The 18,063-nt window shown below is 40.4% G+C and overlaps 1 protein-coding gene across 5 annotated transcripts in view; it reads left to right on the forward strand.

Annotated features, from left to right (window-relative positions):
- The window catches only part of ADAMTS19 (ADAM metallopeptidase with thrombospondin type 1 motif 19), a 190,732-nt gene that overhangs the window by 142,483 nt on the left and 30,186 nt on the right, over nt 1–18,063 (forward strand). For 3 of the 5 annotated variants that reach the window (XM_053302857.1, XM_053302858.1, XM_053302860.1), the window contains 3 exons: nt 9,219–9,376; nt 11,809–11,962; nt 16,670–16,805. In XM_053302857.1, coding sequence (XP_053158832.1) covers nt 9,219–9,376; nt 11,809–11,962; nt 16,670–16,805 — 448 coding nt within the window. Of the gene's footprint in view, nt 1–9,218; nt 9,377–11,808; nt 11,963–16,669; nt 16,812–18,063 lie in introns of all 5 variants that reach the window. The other 2 variants (XM_053302861.1, XM_053302859.1) reach the window with 2 other exon arrangements.

The raw sequence follows: 18,063 nt of genomic DNA on the forward strand, positions 1-18,063 counted from the left end.
TCTGTGCAAGCTTATCTCTGTAAAGGAGAGAATTGCTGTGTCTTCTGCATACAGCTGCACTGGAATTGGTTGCTGGCCTAATTTCAGAGGATGGAAATCTGACTCTAATAGAGAGTGCATCAGTGAGTTTATATACAAAAAATGAAGAGGAGAGGGGCCAAAATGCAACCCTGTCTCACTCCCCAGTGAATGGGTATCCTCTGCATTAAATGGCCCTGGGTGCTGTATCTCACCATAAGCCAATTGTAATCATGTAGCATTCGTATAAGGTCCAAAAGGCAATGGCCTATGGAAAAGACCTCCAATTTCCTCCAAAGTCTATCACTAGCTATTGAATCAAACACAACTTTAAAATCCATGAATGCTACAAACAGGGCATCTTTTGACCAAGCACAGTATTTGTCGATAAGATGTTGCAGGATCAAACACTGATCTACCATAGGGCGCCTTTCTCTAAATCCTGCCTGTTCCTCAGTAATTGTCCCTTCATTGTCCATCTACTCTCTAAGCTTGCCACGTAAGTGTCTAGCATAGAGTTTTCCAACCACACTTAGCAGACTTATTGGGTGGTAATTTGCGAGATTTCATTTCACCCCCCTTATAAAGAGGGGAACAAAAAGTGCCAAATTCCATTCCTATAGGGCTATCCCGGTATAGTCAATAGTTGTTAAAAAGTGCCACTAGAACTGGAGCCCACCAATCAGCATTGTTTTTTTTTAATCAGTTCCGCAGATATATGGTCATATCTGGGAGCTTTCCTACTTTTCAGCTGGGCTATCAGTCCCTTCCCCTCTGAGATTGTAACCAAAGGCCAGACAGATAGTTCATTAAATTTAAAACTAGAGGCCTCTGGTGGCAAATGGGCTACCATAGATGCATAATGGAAACAAAAAAGGTCTCCCGTGCCTTAGCTGTTATATGGGATCCTGTTTCAGCTGGAGATTTCCATAGGTCAGCTCGTATTACTGACCAAAGTGTACAACCTACTGTGGTTATTTCTGGTTGGTTGTTTCTTTTCATCACGTGTGGTAAGAGATACAAAGTTTGGACAGTATAAAATATGTTAAATAATAATAATATCAAGGAATCTCCCAAGCTCTCTTCCACTCTGGTTATTTTACCTACAGTTATATATTCAAAGCCATACATAATATAATTATTATTACAAATCCTTATATCTTTGTTTGCAACTTTTATATATATATATTTTCTTTTAAGTTATGCAATAAAGAGCTCTGGAGTGAAGAATATATGAATATTTATGTTATAATTTTCAATATAAATTTCTGAGTCTGATTAATTACCTTGCCTAGTGGGAGTGATCACACCCTCCAGTTTCTTTAAGATTGATTTGCAGCTATATCTTGCAACCTATCACAGTTTCTGGCTTTTCCCAAACTGCAGATGCCAGGTAGGTTTCCCCCTTAGATTTCCTACATGTGATGAACAAATTTCACATTTCTGCCACAATTACACCCGTGTCGTTGCTCTGTAAATGTAGCCCCTGTATATGCGTGGCTGAAGATTAAATTTATCTGATAAGAAATTTACAGATAAAAACACTTGAATCCCTCTGACTTGTATGCCACTCTGGTAGCAGTTTCTATGGCAAAAGTATTTATGGCTTCTTTTTCTTCCAGTTGCTTGGATCATTTCATTGTTGAGCTAATACAACCAACCAAACTACTCTAAGCTGGAACACTTTCCAACCAAAATACAGATGAAACCTTTACTACACAAGTACAGATGTGTGGCAAAATGCTTATCTGTGTCTTATTGTTGCCACAGAATGTAGAAAGAGTATTTGGGAAGATCAAGCCTATCTTATGATTGTTCAATCCTTCCCTGTCTTGGCTGATAACAGCACAAGCTTAGAGAGTCTGGCTGATGAGTAGAAAGCTGATTAATGCTTCATGAATATGATAGTAAGATCCCATCACTAGTGGATTTTTTTAAAAAGGACATGGTAGAGCAGTTATTAAATAAGTCATTTCTGGACCACACTTATTTGGACCACACTTATTAAAGGCAATTTCCTAACTGGTCATTTCTGAGCCAATTCTCACGACTGTGGGAAAGCAGGCTAAGAGTGCCGAGCCTGCTTCCCTGCAGTTGTGTGCTGCCACAGGAGCTGCATGGCTCCCAGGGAGTACTCCCCTTTAAACAAGGTTAGCAGAACAAGCGCTCCACTAATCCCATCTAGTTGATCGTGTGCCACTGTGGTGCAGCTCTGCACCATGGCGACACACAAGTATACCCTGGCCAGCAGGCTTTAGGCAGCCTCTTGACCTCCGCGGTCTCTCCAGAATGCCCTGTGCACTTGTGTGGGGCATCCTGTGACTTCCAGGGGGCGGGTGGGCCTCGGTCTCTCCACCCCTACCAGCTCCATGATGGAACCGGTAGTCATGTGGGTGGCCAATCTGGCTGCCCAGGGCTAGACTTGGAGATCGTCTGTGGGGAGAGCAGGCTAAGCCTGCTCTCCCTGCAGAACCCAGTAAGATTCTACACACAGATCATGTGTAGAGCCTCAGTGAGCCTCTACTACACACTGAGGTAGTAGTTCATTACTACACACTGAGGTACTACACACATGACCTTCTGGCTGCTGCTTTGGAGGGCTGTGGGAAGGCAGGAGATCACCTGCTTTCCCAGCAGATGGCCCTGGCTATGCTTTGTGTACAGACAAGCAGCGGTGCAGAGAAGGTAAGAGCTGGGAGCAGGAGGACTTCCCCCTCCCACATCCCAGGGTGCCCTGTGCCACGAGCGCTGTGATCGCTTGCATTTCCACGGCTGGAAATGGCGGCAGGTTGGTGGAAGCCTTCTGAGCTGGAGAGGATTGTGCACACCTGAGATTCACCTAACCTTAGTTAACAGCCGGGGCAGAAAGTCAGGCTAGCAGGAGGGCAGGAGCGCCAGGATAGGGACCACTCCCACCACTCCACACGAACAGCGTAGCTCAGGCTGGGCTGCTCTAGCATGGGCTTGAGAATAGTCTTAGTCTGTTGGCAATTTCATCTTGGCTGTGGAATGCGTTGTGAAAGTAAGATTGCTCTTGTAGCCCCAGTGGTTTATTTTTGTCTAGAAAACAGCAGGAGTGTGACTGGCTAATTCTTCTATACCTATCAATAATTTTGACACCGTAGTTTTATGAACCCTCGAAGTGAGGTAGAGATGTATTACCTCTCCTTTTGTCATGATTCTGTTCTTCCTGCATGATGAGGTTGTTTGAGAGCTCATGAGAGGAGATTCTTTTATCTGCCCCAACTACAGTGGAAGTGCACAGGTAAGGGGCACACTGCCAATTAATATTGTCCAGAGACATGGAGTTAAAGTTCCAAATTAAGTAGTTTATGTAAGGAATCCATCAGAGATAGATTAAGACCTATCATGCCTCCTGGCTAGCTACATGCAGGAAGTGGGGGAAGGGAGAAGGAAGACTCTCAGGTGAGAGAATGAAACCTGAGACTATCAGTCTGACAAAGGGGAATCAGAGTAGAGAAAGCATGGTTAGAGAGGGAATGCCCTTACTGTCTATCTCTGCCGCTAATGCCCCAGGTCTCCTTTCCTTGGTGGAATCCCTTTGTTGGAGGCTTTGTGAGCTTCCCCTCCCCTAGGTGGAATCCCTTTGTTAGACAATTTGTGAGCATCTCACTTTTGGCTTAACATCTTCCTCTTTTGGCTTAACAGAGCTTCCTCTTCTGGTTATGGTTTTGTGGTTAGGTCCAGGGTTATGGGATTTGGTTACTTTTTCATCTGGATCTCAGGTCCAATTTCTGGCACTTCACTTGTAATTGACACTTCACTTGAAACTGTCTTTTATCTTTCATCAAAGTATACTACATTGTGTATTATCCAGGAAATATTCCTTCTTCACATCTGCATTTCAGTTTATTTTTCCTCTCTCTTTAGGAACATATCAGGGCGCTTCACACAATGAGTGTAAAGCACCAGATGGGGTTTGTGCGGGGAGATCAGGCTTAGCCTGCTCTCTCTGCACACGAGCAGTCATTCATTGCTGGGCAGCCACATTGGCCGCCCAGATGAGCGACTGCTCCAGCCGCAGCTCTGTTGAGAGCTCTGGGAGTAAGGTTAAGGTGAGCACCACCACATGACCCCCCAAACCCCAGGAAGGCACCACGTGAGTGTGCTGTGGCTTCCTGGGGTCCCCCCTCCCCTCTCCCCCTCACACCATTGTGACAGCCACGGTTGCAAGCACGATCCTCCTTGGCTTTCTCATTAATGGAATCAATCTCTTACAGTCCTTTAAAGATCCTCTCATTAACAACTCCTATTTGTCTCTGATGGAACAGTAATCTTCTTTGAATTCTACTCGATAGCCTCTGTGCATGGCATATTTGACTGAAAGTAAACTGCTTTCAAGTGCAGGGACATAAAGTGTTTCCTCAGTTCTCCAAGTTATGCTCATTCCTTTTGACAGCTTACATTTGATTTTTGCTTTCCCTCTGCTCTCTGCACTGTTTTTCTGCCATCTGCCAGCCTTAGTGAGGTTTAATAATTCAAGTCCAATCAGATTTGCAGTTGCACCACTATCAACAATTATATTCACATAGTCATTTTTGCAATCACTTTATTTATCTATTTAACATATTTTATACTGCCCAAAACTTACATCTCTTTAAGCAGATTAAAAAGTTTAAAAAAATTGCTCCAATTTTTTTTGAGCCCTTTCCTTTGAATCCCTGTTAGCCCTGTTTTTCTGGTTTGGAGAGATTCTGGGCAATGTGTCATCCCTCTTGGAATTTCTTTCAGCAGGACTGTGACCAAGGTCTTTGTTCTGGGATCATTCATTTGCAAATGGCCTGGCTTCTTACACAGCATACACACCTTGCCCTTTTATTTGGTCTGAAATTCTGTAACCTGACTCTTTTGGTCAGAAAGCTCATTAGGAATTACATCTGATCTTAAATCAGAGTCCTTAAGTCTAGAAATGAAAAATTCCAAATCAGCTTGTTCTCTTGATTCCAAAACATAATGTATCTCTTGAAATCTCTGTGGCAGACTGTTCAAAATAAATCCCATTACTTGCTCTTGTAATTTTACATTTCCCTTTCACATCTTCTTGATATGTGATTCTTAGCATGCTCAGTTAAATTCTGTCCTCCTTTGAGTTTCATATTGCACAGTATCACAACCAGATCAACACTTGTATTAGTTGTCCTTCTAGCATACAGGCATTTTAAAATCTTAGTTCTTTTGGTCTTTGTTAAATGTACAATGATTGAGTCATTCACATGCAAGCAGATGAATCTGTAGACATTTCTGGTTTTGGTATCCCATGCTGCTTGTTCTCCAGCTGCTAAAGTCCTGTCCTCTTTGCAGGATGCTTCCCAGTCCCTGAACCATGAGAAAGGACTCCCGTCTTGAATGATCACATTTCAAAATTAAATCCATCCAGCCTTGGGATTGCTGCCTGTCCCTATGCTGCAGTCCACATGGCAAAAAGATTCCCTGCCATTTATTTGGAACTCCTTTCCATTCAAGTGGGCTTTCCTTTCCTTTTCCTTACTGTGCCTTTCTATCTGCTTTCTCTTGGTTCACTGGTTCACTGGGCCAATAATCATGTTAGAGAGCTCATAAGAGAAGATTCTTTTATCTGCCCCTGCTACAGTGGAAGTGCACAGGTAAGGCACACACTGCCAATTAATATTGTCTGGAGACATGAAGTTAAAGTTCCAAATAAAGTAGTTTATGTGGAAAATCTATCAGAGATAGATTAAGACCTATTATGCCTCCTGGCTAGCTACATGCAGGAAGTGGGGGGAAGGGAGAAGAAGGAGGTCTCTCAGGTGAGATAATGAAACCTGAGACTTTCAGACCAACAAAGAGGTATCAGAGTAGAGAAAGCATGGTTAGAGGGAGAATGCCCTTACTGGCTATCTCTACCACTAATGCCCCTAGTGGTCAATAGGGTTGCTGGTGCTAAGAGTCAATGTTATCAGGAGCTGCATCTCCAACAGAGGTAAGGATGCTGTTTGAAGACTGAACCAAGTGAGAGCTAGTGTTCTACAGTGACTAAGAGAATGAGTTGTGAATCAGAACTCCCCAATGTTAAACCAACTGCTGCCATTAACTTGCTAGGTGGCCTTAAGCAAGCTACTTTCCCTGCAATATGGGGACAATAATAGTTACCATACAGTGTTGCTGTAAGATTTATGATAAAATAACGCACCTGTAGTGTTTTGAATACTTGGATGTGCTATCCCAACTTTAAGTATACTTATTTGATTAATATCTATATGAAGGCATTATGAAAGATCATCCTGAGATTTAGTAGGCAGTGTTATCAACATGCAGGTGTATCACAGCTCTAGTATTTGTTCTCCTCATGTCCAGAAGCAGTGGATTAGATACACATTCTGACTGAACTCGGATAAGACAAATGTTGATATACTTCATGTCATCTGGGAATGTGCAGAAGTTACCTGTTATAAAAGGGACACCATATCCTATGAAAAATCAGGTTTCCACCATGGGGTACTGCTAAATCTGGTGATTGTGCAAGTTAGAGCCCTGGCAAGAAGTGCTGTGTATCAGTAATATCTGGTGTGTCAACTGTGTTCCTTCCTGGAAGACCAGGTTATTGCACTGGTAACTTCTGGACTTTACTACCAACTGTTGTTCTTAACTGAGTTATTCATTAATAATTGTTCAAAAACTGAAAGTGGTATAGAATTAGAGTGACTGCAAGCCAAGCCTTTACTCTAGCAAATGTTCCCATGATGTTTGTTGATTGGATAGAGGACTATCTGCCTTTACTCAACCTTTAAATAGAATACTTTCAAATGCTGAGATTTAACAATAGGAAAAGCTTTCTTAGATTTGTACCATTATTGGATACTGCAATGATGTTATAGACATTTTGTGCTATTTGCATTCATTGTACTGTGCCTCAGTGGCATGCATGATTATTGGATAATGTAGTTGTATTACTGCCAGTTGATGGTGCTGTTGCCATTGTTTCCCATAGAAACATAACAAAACAGTACAAATATGGATAGAAAGAGAGTTGCCAAGAATGACTCACATTAACATACAACTTTATGAAGAGATTTGGGCAAGAACTGAGTAGCTGAGGCACTTTCACATCACTGGTGCCAAGCATGGAATTTCAATGAGAAAGAATGTTTAGGGCAGCCTTGTCCAGCAGATGACTTCAAGCCTATTTGACTTAACATAGCTGATTAACGGAATGCTTAAGGCATTCATATTGCAGGAAGAAAAATGAAGAACGTTTGTATCAGTAATGACATAAAGTTGTGTAACTCGCAGTGTATCTAACTTGACCTCATTAAATGCTTGTGGGGATTGAGCGGACTTGGGAGGGAAAAGAGTCAGCCAAAAAGAGTTATTTCTGGCAGGAAAGATCAAATTAATGCCTATTTGCTAAAACCACAGTTAAACACTTACAGCGCTGTAGTGCAAACGTTTAACAAGTCAGAGACAAGAGTAGATCAGGCATTTGCAGGCATGCTTTTCATGCCAGCCTAGATGCAGATCAGTATGTTAAACAAGTCCTTGCAATCTTGCAAGCATTCAAATCCCACAGGTTCTTCATCAGACACAGGTTCATAGTTGGTTTTTGTTAAAGACTTTGTTATGTGTCCAGAGGATGGCTGGATGCCTGGATGTACTGCTCAAAGAACAAAGATGATGGAGAACAGACCATGTTAATTGGATCATGGTTTGCTGGGTCTTTCCCAGATAAATGACTTGAAATGCAACAAGGGTAAGAGTTGGGGGTGTAGCTGGTTCTTATGTTCTAAGATCTTCCCTGGTAAATCTGGCTAAGTTCTATCTAGAGTAGCATTTTGTTTCCAAAAGCAGCCAGGTGCCTTTGGGAAGCTGAAAAGCAGGGCATGACTATCTCCAGTCCCCTGATTGCTGTTTCCTGTTTTGTCTATCCCCAGCATCTGGTACACTTCTGAATGTAGAGTTTTCATTTAACTCTCATGACCATTAGCTTTTGATAGGCCTATCCTCTATGAATTTCTCTAATAATGAATTATCTATACCGCATTGTGTTTGATTGACTGAGCTGGAATAGAATATTCATAAATATTCCAGCCACACAGCTAACCAAGTTGCAGATTCTGTGAGAGAAGGAAAGCTTGTCCATTCAGCTGAACTGAATTAATACCACACATAACAGTAGTTTTTTGGGGGGATACTGTGGTCCCAAGAGTTAGGAAAGATAAGAGACAAGGAGCCTGGAGACAACATAGCTGAATGAAGGGCACAAAGCAGTCAAAGGATCTGAAACTCCTTCTCCTTAAGTGGAGAAAGCTGGAGGAAAAGGGCAGAGAAGACAAGAGAATTTTGGAAAGAACAGGCTAATGAGTAAAGAAGGAAGTGAACAGGCAAGCAAGGGCTTGAGACTTTGAGCCAGTGAACACAACATTTCTTGGTACTAATAACCTGAGAGGACTGTTATACCTTAAAATGTTGTATAGAAAGGGAATTGTCTTCATTTTAACTTCGCTTTGATTGGAGCTTTGTGATCTGATAATCCTAAATAGCCTATAGGGACTAAGAAGCAGTGAAAGATGAAGTGGGAGACCTTATTTCACATATACACTGGAACTAACCAGTCAATCCATTGGCTTCAGGCTTCTAATCTTCTTTTTTAAAGCCACTAAGCTAGATCACATACTGTAGTATTTAGTAAGTTTAGAACTCTAGTACTTCTAGTAATAGATTTGTGTTTAAAAGGATTTTGAGGATTCAGCTATAGTAGTACAAAAGGTTTCCATTAATTTATGGAAGTATGTAATTAGACCCACTTGTCTCATCCCACATCCTATCAGAATTATAAAAATAGCATGTTCAAGAACCTTTGTGTAAAGTTAGCATTACATCTAAATTGAATATCCTGTATTATCCATATTGTAAAACTATGGACTAATACCTGAAGTCCTTTCCCCCCACATTCACCCTTTCATTGAACTGTGTTCTGAATGTGGAAGATTTTCAAAAAATGATTACACATATGGCTTTTGTCATTAATCCCAACTGGGAAAAGGCAAAACGTTTTCTTGCTGAGATTTGTTTATTGTCTTATGCTTATGAATCATAAACAGCTTTGAAACTTGGACCTTTTTGCTCCGTCAACATGAAAAATTGTTCTGATAGGATAATAGGAGAATGATTATAAAAAATTGAACCAATTTCTTCTATACTGTTTCCCAATATATCTGCAGCTCTTCGAGATGCCAGTAAACAATCTATCAATAGTGACTGGAAGATAGAACATTCTGGAACATTCAACATTGCTGGTACCACTGTCCATTATGTTAGGAGAGGTCTGTGGGAGAAAATCTCTGCCAAAGGTCCCACCACATCACCCTTACATTTATTGGTATGGTAGCATGGATAATAATCTAAAACCATTTTACACTATAAAGTATAATCAATCTAAATTGGTGCACATAAATACATACATACATTTCTTTGAAATTAAGTCTCCCCATAATTTATACACATGGGTGATATTTTGAAAACGCATGTGTGTCTGCAAAAAAATCTATAGTAATGTGGAGAGTTTAGAGATTGCTACATAACCTGAACAATATACGGAAGAATCCGAAGAATTAAACATACTCATCTCAATTCAAAATTATAACACAGGAGGGTATAGGGAAAGATTATAACATAGTTCCTTCATGACTAGCAGTAATAAATATTATTATTATTATTATTATTATTATTATTATTATTACATTTATATCCCACTCTTCCTCCAAGGAGCCCAGAGTGGTGTACTACATACTTAAGTTGCTCTTTCACAACAACCCTGTGAAGTAGGCTAGGCTGAGAGAGAAGTGACTGGCCCAGAGTCACCCAGCTAGTATTATGGCTGAATGGGGATTTGAACTCGGGTCTTCCCAGTCCTTGTCCAGCACTCTAACCACTACACCACACTGGCTCTCTGAATAAAAAGGTGTTTCTATATTATTACTCTTAGAACACATATGAAGTTACTTCAGTCAATGAAAAATGGTAATGATGATAGCACAAAATGAAGTAACTGTGTTGTTTAGCTATTATCTACTTCCAGGTATGAGAGTTTTGTTGTGCACACAGAAATTTTTCCTACACAACTGTCCCACTGGAAACAACTTCTCCTTTTGTTTCATTGGAGGGAACTATACCAACCCATGCAAATAAGCTCCTCCATGTAAATGAACCCCAACATGCTTAGGGGATTTGTGTGTCCATCTCTGCAGCTGTCTGGGAGTTGGACAAAGAGCATAACAGAGTTGAGAAAATGAAAAATGAGGTATGGTTAAAGTGGTGGTATTAACCATAACATAAACTAGAAGTGGGTTTCCCTAAAACACACAATTTTGACCACTATTTTGATAGTGGTATAGAAAGTTTTTGTAGTCATGAAGCAAAATTACTTGATGATTCAAATTTATTTCTAAAAATGTATTTCTAATAATATAGGCTTACTGGATGTTTTAAGTACTTGGGCCAGAAGTAACCACAATATATTTCTGCTATATTGCTGCAGGCTTCTAATGACTATTGCAGATAGCCTCCCTATGACTAAAGCTCTCCTGACAAGTATACACTTCATTTAATGTGTGTGCATGTGCACGCGCGTGTACACACACACACACACAGAGCTTCTCAACAAAATTCTGTTAGATTGCTTTGGAGTGGTTGTTTTTGGGGTTAATAGTGAAGTTTGTATAAATCTCATTCTCCCTGTGAATTCTGTCAATGATAATGAAAATTATTATAGATTAATATGATTTGATATCTCTCTTTTTGAAATGCTGTTGCAATAAAAGGATGATAATTACATTTACATGAAATAATCTGTGTTTCTCAAACAGTGATGTTTCCCAGACTCCTGAAAATTGAAGCACATTTGTTTCCAGTTTCAAATAAGAGTAATATTTTATGCTTATACGCTTAGACCCTAAAATGATGTTTTAAAATCTTTCTAGACTTTTAAAAGTGAGACTTTCTCTTCTGTCTCAGAGAAAGTGAGCCCAGAGGAATGAAGATTTGTGCAGGGATAAACACACAACAGACAGCTCCAGTCACAACCAGTGACACAATAGAGACACAATAGGCAGTGGCCTGTGTGGCCCACAGAAGCACTCAATTGTTTGTTTGTTTGTTTGTTTGTTTGTTTGTTTGTTTGTTTAATTGAACATCACTAAAGTGTCCCAGAAATTAGTGGGATTGTTTTAGACTTTTGTAGCATGGAGGTCACGTTCTCCACTGAGCAACTATTCTAATCTGATAGGGATCTTCTGACATGCCCACTGAGTTTATGGTGGCCATTTGGAATTGCTGCATGTGTCTGCCCCCTACTACTTCTTCAGGCAGATTAAACACTTTGCATCCTAGAGCAAACAAGCCAAAGTGTATTTGCCGTCTGATTTTGTCCATGAGGGTTTGAACACATCTTCATTAAACATCTTTTGTGGATGTTGGAATAGCAGCTCTCTGCCATCGGTCAGAGAGAGAACAATGCAGGCCATTTCTCTTGTTTGCTCAGATGAGTAGACAAAGCTTTCTTATACTGAACCAGACCATTGGCCCATCTAGTCCAGTATTATCTACTGTACATGGCAGTATCTCCTAGGAGGAGGGCTCTCCTGGCTCTGCTACCAGAATGGTACATGCTGTGTACTGAACCTGGGACCTTACGTTTGCAAGGTGTGAACCTTGCCACAAAGATATATTCTCCGCTTTCATACATCTACTACCTCCCCCCCCCCCGTGATATCTAGGCACATTATTATTAAAAAATTCTGAATATGTTTACAGGTTCTACTTTTTCAAGATCAGAATTATGGGCTACACTATGAATACACTATTCCCTTGGACCCTCTGCCTGAGAATCAGAGTTCAAAAGTATCAGAACCTCTCTTTATGTGGACACATTCAGGCTGGGAGGACTGTGATGCTGTGTGTGGAGGAGGTAATGGTTGCTAAAATCCATGGTACAAGAAAATATTGTTGGTTTAATGACTGAAGATTTCTGCTGCTGTACTAGTGATGTGCCTGTTGACAGCTGCACAATATTGTTGTCAAAAACATGAAGATCAAACACTAACATTATTTTCAGCTTATTTCATAAAATAATTTCTATTTATCGTAAAATTTCACTACTTAATTATTTATTGATACTTATTTTTACATTGCTATCCTGCTCCTCCTCCAAGGAGCTCAGAGAGGTGTACATGGTTATGTTTATTCTTACAACAATCCTGTGAGGTAGGTTAGGCTGAGAGATCTGGCCCAGAGTCACCAAGTGAGTTTCATAGCTGAATGGGGATTTGAACTTGGGTCCTCCTGGTCCTAGTCCAACACTATAACCACTACACCATGCTGGCTCATCAAATTGGACCGTACATAAAGGCAGGTATGTCCCTGAATAAAGTAGAAATTGTTATTTTAAAAAATATTTTAGAACTGTTAGATGTCTCTCAACTCAAAATCCAGCGTCTTTAACTCATACACTGGACAGCATAGATGCAGAATCTTTGACATTCTCTTCCATGATCAGAGAGTGCTTCTTATGAAAAATAGGTTAATATGTACAGATTCTTTCCCTTTATTTAAGATTGTGGGGAAACCTTTTGGACGTTTGCTTGAATCCCAAATTTAAGTCTCTGGACTTTCAGGGCTGCACATAAAATTTGGGTATGGGGAAGACTGTATAAGTTCCATAATTTTAGAGTGCTGTAACATCCCAAAGTTGTGCCTCAAACTAGATGTTATGTTAATCATATTGTTAGTGTAATGGCCCAGACTACCAAATCCCTACCCAGAATAGTGACTCTGAGTCTTACCCTGTGGAGGAAGGACCAGCTCTAGACCCAGCCCCCAGACATTGACATTAATGCCTGAAAGACTCCCAAAACTGAAGTTTCCCCAAAATAGCATCCTCCGAGCATAACAACCCTGAAGCAGCATCTTTCAAACCCAAACCTCCTGAAGAGATAAACGACAATGTATATTTATATACCACTTTTCAACAAAAGTTCTCAAAATGGTTTACACAGATTTAAATAAAATGGCTCCCTGTCCCCAAAGGGCTCACAGTCTAAAAAAGAAACATAAGATAGAAACCAGCAACAACCACTGGAGGGATGCTGTGCTGGGGATGGAAAGGGCCAGGTGCTCTTCCCCTGCTCAATAAAGAGAATCACCACTTTTAAAAGGTGCCTCTTTGCTCAGTTAGTGGGGATTGAGGTATACCCTACACACTATTGCATGGCCTGATATCAGCACACCAGTGCTGGCAACAAGCCAGGCAGGATCAGAGAGAGTGGAAGACAAGGAGTGCCATATTCCAGGAGGCCATCCCTTAAAGGCTTCCACTCTCCATGCAGCCCAGGAACAGTAGCCTGAGCTCAAAAGTATTTCACCTTCACCAGATATCAAGAAAATGCAAATATTGTTGTTATGGGGTAACTCTGTACCCCATATTAGCCAGCCTTGGCAGCCATGGCAGAAAAGTACACAGAAGCACTTACTGTTGAAAGAGCATCCATTATGCTTTGCTCTTCTCCTCCTCCTGTTCTTACTTGGTTGTCAAGCTTACTTGCTTTTCTGTCCTTGGTGGTAGGAAAGGGGCATTATAGGCAATGATAACTGGATGACATGGGACTTCTAATTCTGAACGGTCAAAAGTTCAAAGACTTGACATTCAAGTCTTGGCATTTCACTACGAGTGGGTGTTTTGTAAGTCAACTAAATCAGGGGTACAACTGTACCCTTAATGGGGAACACTTGTACTCCACCAGGGCTTTTTTTAGAGGCAAAACTATTTATGGTAATGACCTGCTCTTTGCTGGTTTTATTTACTGGGATGTAACTGGCAATGCCCTAAATGGACAAAAAAAATAGAATTAAGAACCAACAATTAATATTTTGATTCTCTAGGAGCACAGAAATACCCCATGATAACTGGTGAGTGTTAATAGCCCAACCTTTGACAGCTGTTGGATCAACTTGCTCTCTCAGAATTCTCTAAAGTCAGACCAGCCTTATCTTGCCTCCCTCACCTCTCAGACAACTAGGACAGGACAACCAGGACCAGGACAGGCCCTTGTATGTGTGCTTTTTCAAGTAGAAACACGTAGCTTTTCACAAGGACCACAGCACAGAAGTTTAAAAACACCTTCACCCCTTACCTGCAATATAAATTTAACCATGGCTATTCAGTCCAACTGTGTCTAACCATTTGCCCACTTTTCTTAAGTGGCTCACTTTCCTTATGTGGACCCTTGCAGCCTCATAATGTTCGCAGGCAGCTGTGAGCTGGCAGTCTAAGGGGCAGTGAGAGCATAGGCTCAATACATTTACATTTACAATGCTGCATTTACTACAATAATATACATCAGAATTTTGCCTCAGGTTTTTAATGTTAACCCAGTGGTGGTGGAGGATCAAATATGTAGCACATTTGTTCTAGAAACACTGATTTTACATTCTTGCATAGATTAATACTTAGGAAAGGATTTCATTTTCATGACGATGTACCATCATTATCTGTTGTAACAAGTGTAGTAGCAAATGGGTGTTATGTTTGCTGTTGATCCCGTGGGCTTAGAAAACCTATTTTTCTTCTTCAACTTTTTATTCAAATATTTTCAAATAAAAATATTTTATTATTATAAAAATATTTTATATCTAAACTTAATCTTAAAGAGTTTAAGAATGGTGATTCATTTTGATTGATTGATTGATTGATTGATTGATTGATTGATTGATTAAGTGCCGCCAAGTTGGTGTCGACTTTTAGCAACCACATAGATAGATTCTGTCCAGGATGATCTATCTTCAACTTGGCCTTTAAGGTTTCCCAGTGGTGCATTCATTGCTGTCATCATCGAGTACATCCACCTTGCTGCTGGTCATTCTCTTCTTGTCTTTCCTTCAATTTTTCCCAGCATAATGGACTTCTCAAGGGAGCTATTTTGCATAATGTGTCCAAATTATGATAGTTTGAGCCTGCTCATTTGTGCATTGAGTGAAAATTCTGGATTGATTTGTTCTATGATCCATTTGCTTGTTTTCCTGGCTGTCCATGGTATCTTCAAAAGTCTTCTCCAGCACCAAGATTCAAAAGCATCAATGCTTTTTCTATCTTGCTTCTTCAAAGTCCAGCTTTCGCATCCATAGAGTGTCATGGGGAAAACCATTGTCCAAACGATCCTAATCTTCGTAGGTATAGACATGTCATGGCATTTAAATATCCTTTCCAAGTCCTTCATTGCAGTTCTACCAAGTGCTAGTCTGCAGCGTATTTCTTGACTGCTGGATCCTTTACTGTTAATGGTTGATTCTAAAAGGCAGAAGCTATCCACCACTTCAAGGTCTTCATTATCAATTCTGAGGCTGATTGCTGTACCCATTGTCATTAATTTAGTCAGCTTTACATTTAGTTATAGTCCCATTTTTTCACTGTTCTCCTTAACTTTCATTACTAGAGCTTGCAGATCATCCACATTCTCAGATATCAGAGTGGTGTCATCAGCGTAGCGCAAGTTATTGATGTTTCTTCCTCCAACTTTAAAGCCACGCTCATCTTCTTCCAATCTAGCTTCTCTCGGTATATGTTCAGCATACAAGTTGAATAAAGAAGGAGAAAGTAGACAGCCTTGTCTTACTCCTTTGCTGATCAGGAACCAGTCTGTTTCACCATGTTCTGTCTGGACTGTGGCTTCCTGTCCTGTATATAAGTTTCTCATGAGAACAATGAGATGTTCTGGGATGCCCATTCTCCTAAGGATATTCCACAACTTGACATGGTCGACGCAAGTGAAGGCTTTTCTGTAGTCAATAAAGCACATTGACTTCTTTTTGGTATTCTTTGGCTTTCTCAATTATCCAGCGTTCATCAGCAATGATGTCTCTTGTTCCTTGGCCTTTTCTGAAACCAGCTTGAACATCGAGCATTTCCCTTTCCACATAGGGCTCTAATCTGTGTTGGATGATCTTGAGCATTATTTTGCTAGCATGTGAAATTAAGGATATTGTGCGATGGTATGCTCAATTGATATTGTGCGATGGTATGGGTATGTGTAGACTGACCTAGTATCTAGCTAGCTAGCTAGCTAGCTAGCTATGGAGAGAAGAGTACAAATAGAATGTATATTGAATTTATTTGCTTTTTTAATTGATAGATTATTCTTAAAACATCGTTTGTCTCCATTTTTCTAAGCCTATTTTATAATTCATGTTTTGTCTTTTTTTAGTATCATCTCTGGTACATTCTTTGCAAATGTACATGTGTAAATCTAAGTTTTCAATTAGAATATCTTCTTATGAATAATTTTTCTTTTTTTCAGTTCTGACATGTATAAATGGCAGTGCCTAGGTCCAGTGAAACTGCCCAAGGAAGCCTTGGGGTTGTAGTTGAAAGGACAGCCCTCTCTGCCACACAGCAGAGCACTCTGGAAACTGAAGGAGCTTTCAAAAGCTGCTTGTGATAGGGGGTTTGTGATAGATTCACAATATTTGTGAATCTGCTGCTCAAAGGTCAAAAGCCCTGAGCACAATTAAAGTAGTTCTTTTTAATACCGGCTGGCATTTAAATGAAAATCATTGCCTAAGAAACCACTTTTAAATCAAAGTTTTCTTCAGCTCCACAAACTTCTATTTTGTGTCTTACTAGGAGAAAGAAAGACAACTGTATCCTGCACAAAGATTATGAATAAAAATATCAGTTTTGTGGACAACAAGAAATGCAAATATTTGACAAAACCTGAACCACAAATCCGAAAGTGTAATGAACAGCCATGCCAGACAAGGTGATAGTGAGTCAAATAGTTAAGACTTTAATTGATGCTTAGACTTGGAAGGAGCACTGCATGAGGTGCTACTTCAGACCCTACTGCAGTTCTAATGCAGACTGGGGACCTCTGCCACTTCTATTTGTCCCTCAAGGGAAGCTCCAAATTATTTTTGTAAAAGGTAAGCACATTTGGGTCAAAGACACATTTAATAATACAATGTGTAGTTTGGCCCTAATGTACCAATGTACATGTACCTGTATTGCCCTACTAATGTACATGTACCTGTATATGCTGCTATTTGGTTTTTGGGCTTTTGACTGTGCTTCCCATTTGGACAGCTGGTAGCCAAGTTACTTTGCTTGGTTTCTGCTCTGCACTTGTTTCTTTTTTTAGTTCTTTTTTAAAGGAGTATTTGTGCATGTTTCTGTGGCAGTAAAAGTCTATTTTCATGGCTTTTACCATTATCTGGAAACTTATTTCTCATCTTACTACCCATAACATGGCAGGCAGAAGCAGGATAAGTCGCCTGGTGCAAGTGACCTCAGAATGGTGACATAGTACCTTGTTTGAAAAGGTACTATGGATGAAAAGGATTGAAAACCCCTTCTGTACATGAATGCTCAAGCAAAACAAGCAAAACAAACAAAAAATAAAAAAGAGGTGGGGAAGCAAAATCAAAATTGAGATTTTACTGCCTGCTATATTTTCCTGAGTAAAAGGGAAAGGGTAAATGTACAAAACAATAAAAGTACACAAATTACCCTCCCCCCGTAAAAAAAAATACCAGCAGGTGCAGAGCAGAAACCCATTGAAGTAACTTGGCTACCACCTGCCTAAAGGTGAAGCACAGTCAAAGCCCAGAAAAGACTCTCCCCCCCCCGACATCAAAAACCTGTTGTATATTCTTTACTGTGTGACCCTAGCAGAAGCTATGGTGCTTGGCAGCACTCCTGCATGTGCGCAAATACTCAAAGACACTCAAAGAAACAAATATTATTGTTGGCATCAAGTTCATATTTCAGTGTGGTCCCCAGCTACCACACATGCACACAATGGGGGTGGGTGGGAATGATAGGATGATGGGTAGGAAGTGGTAGGGGGAATGAGTGGGGGATTCTAGAGGGGATAGATAGCTGTGCCTGGGGTGGGGGAAGGCAGGCAGGGAGCTGACACGTGCACATTTTCAATTTGAAAGCTCCATGTGTGGATGGAAGAAAGGGAAAAGGAAGCAGAAAGAGAAGCTGTCTATGTGGACAGCTTGTAGTGGTCCTGG

This window comes from Hemicordylus capensis, chromosome 2, assembly GCF_027244095.1.
Source record: "Hemicordylus capensis ecotype Gifberg chromosome 2, rHemCap1.1.pri, whole genome shotgun sequence".
Classification (NCBI taxonomy): domain Eukaryota; kingdom Metazoa; phylum Chordata; class Lepidosauria; order Squamata; family Cordylidae; genus Hemicordylus; species Hemicordylus capensis.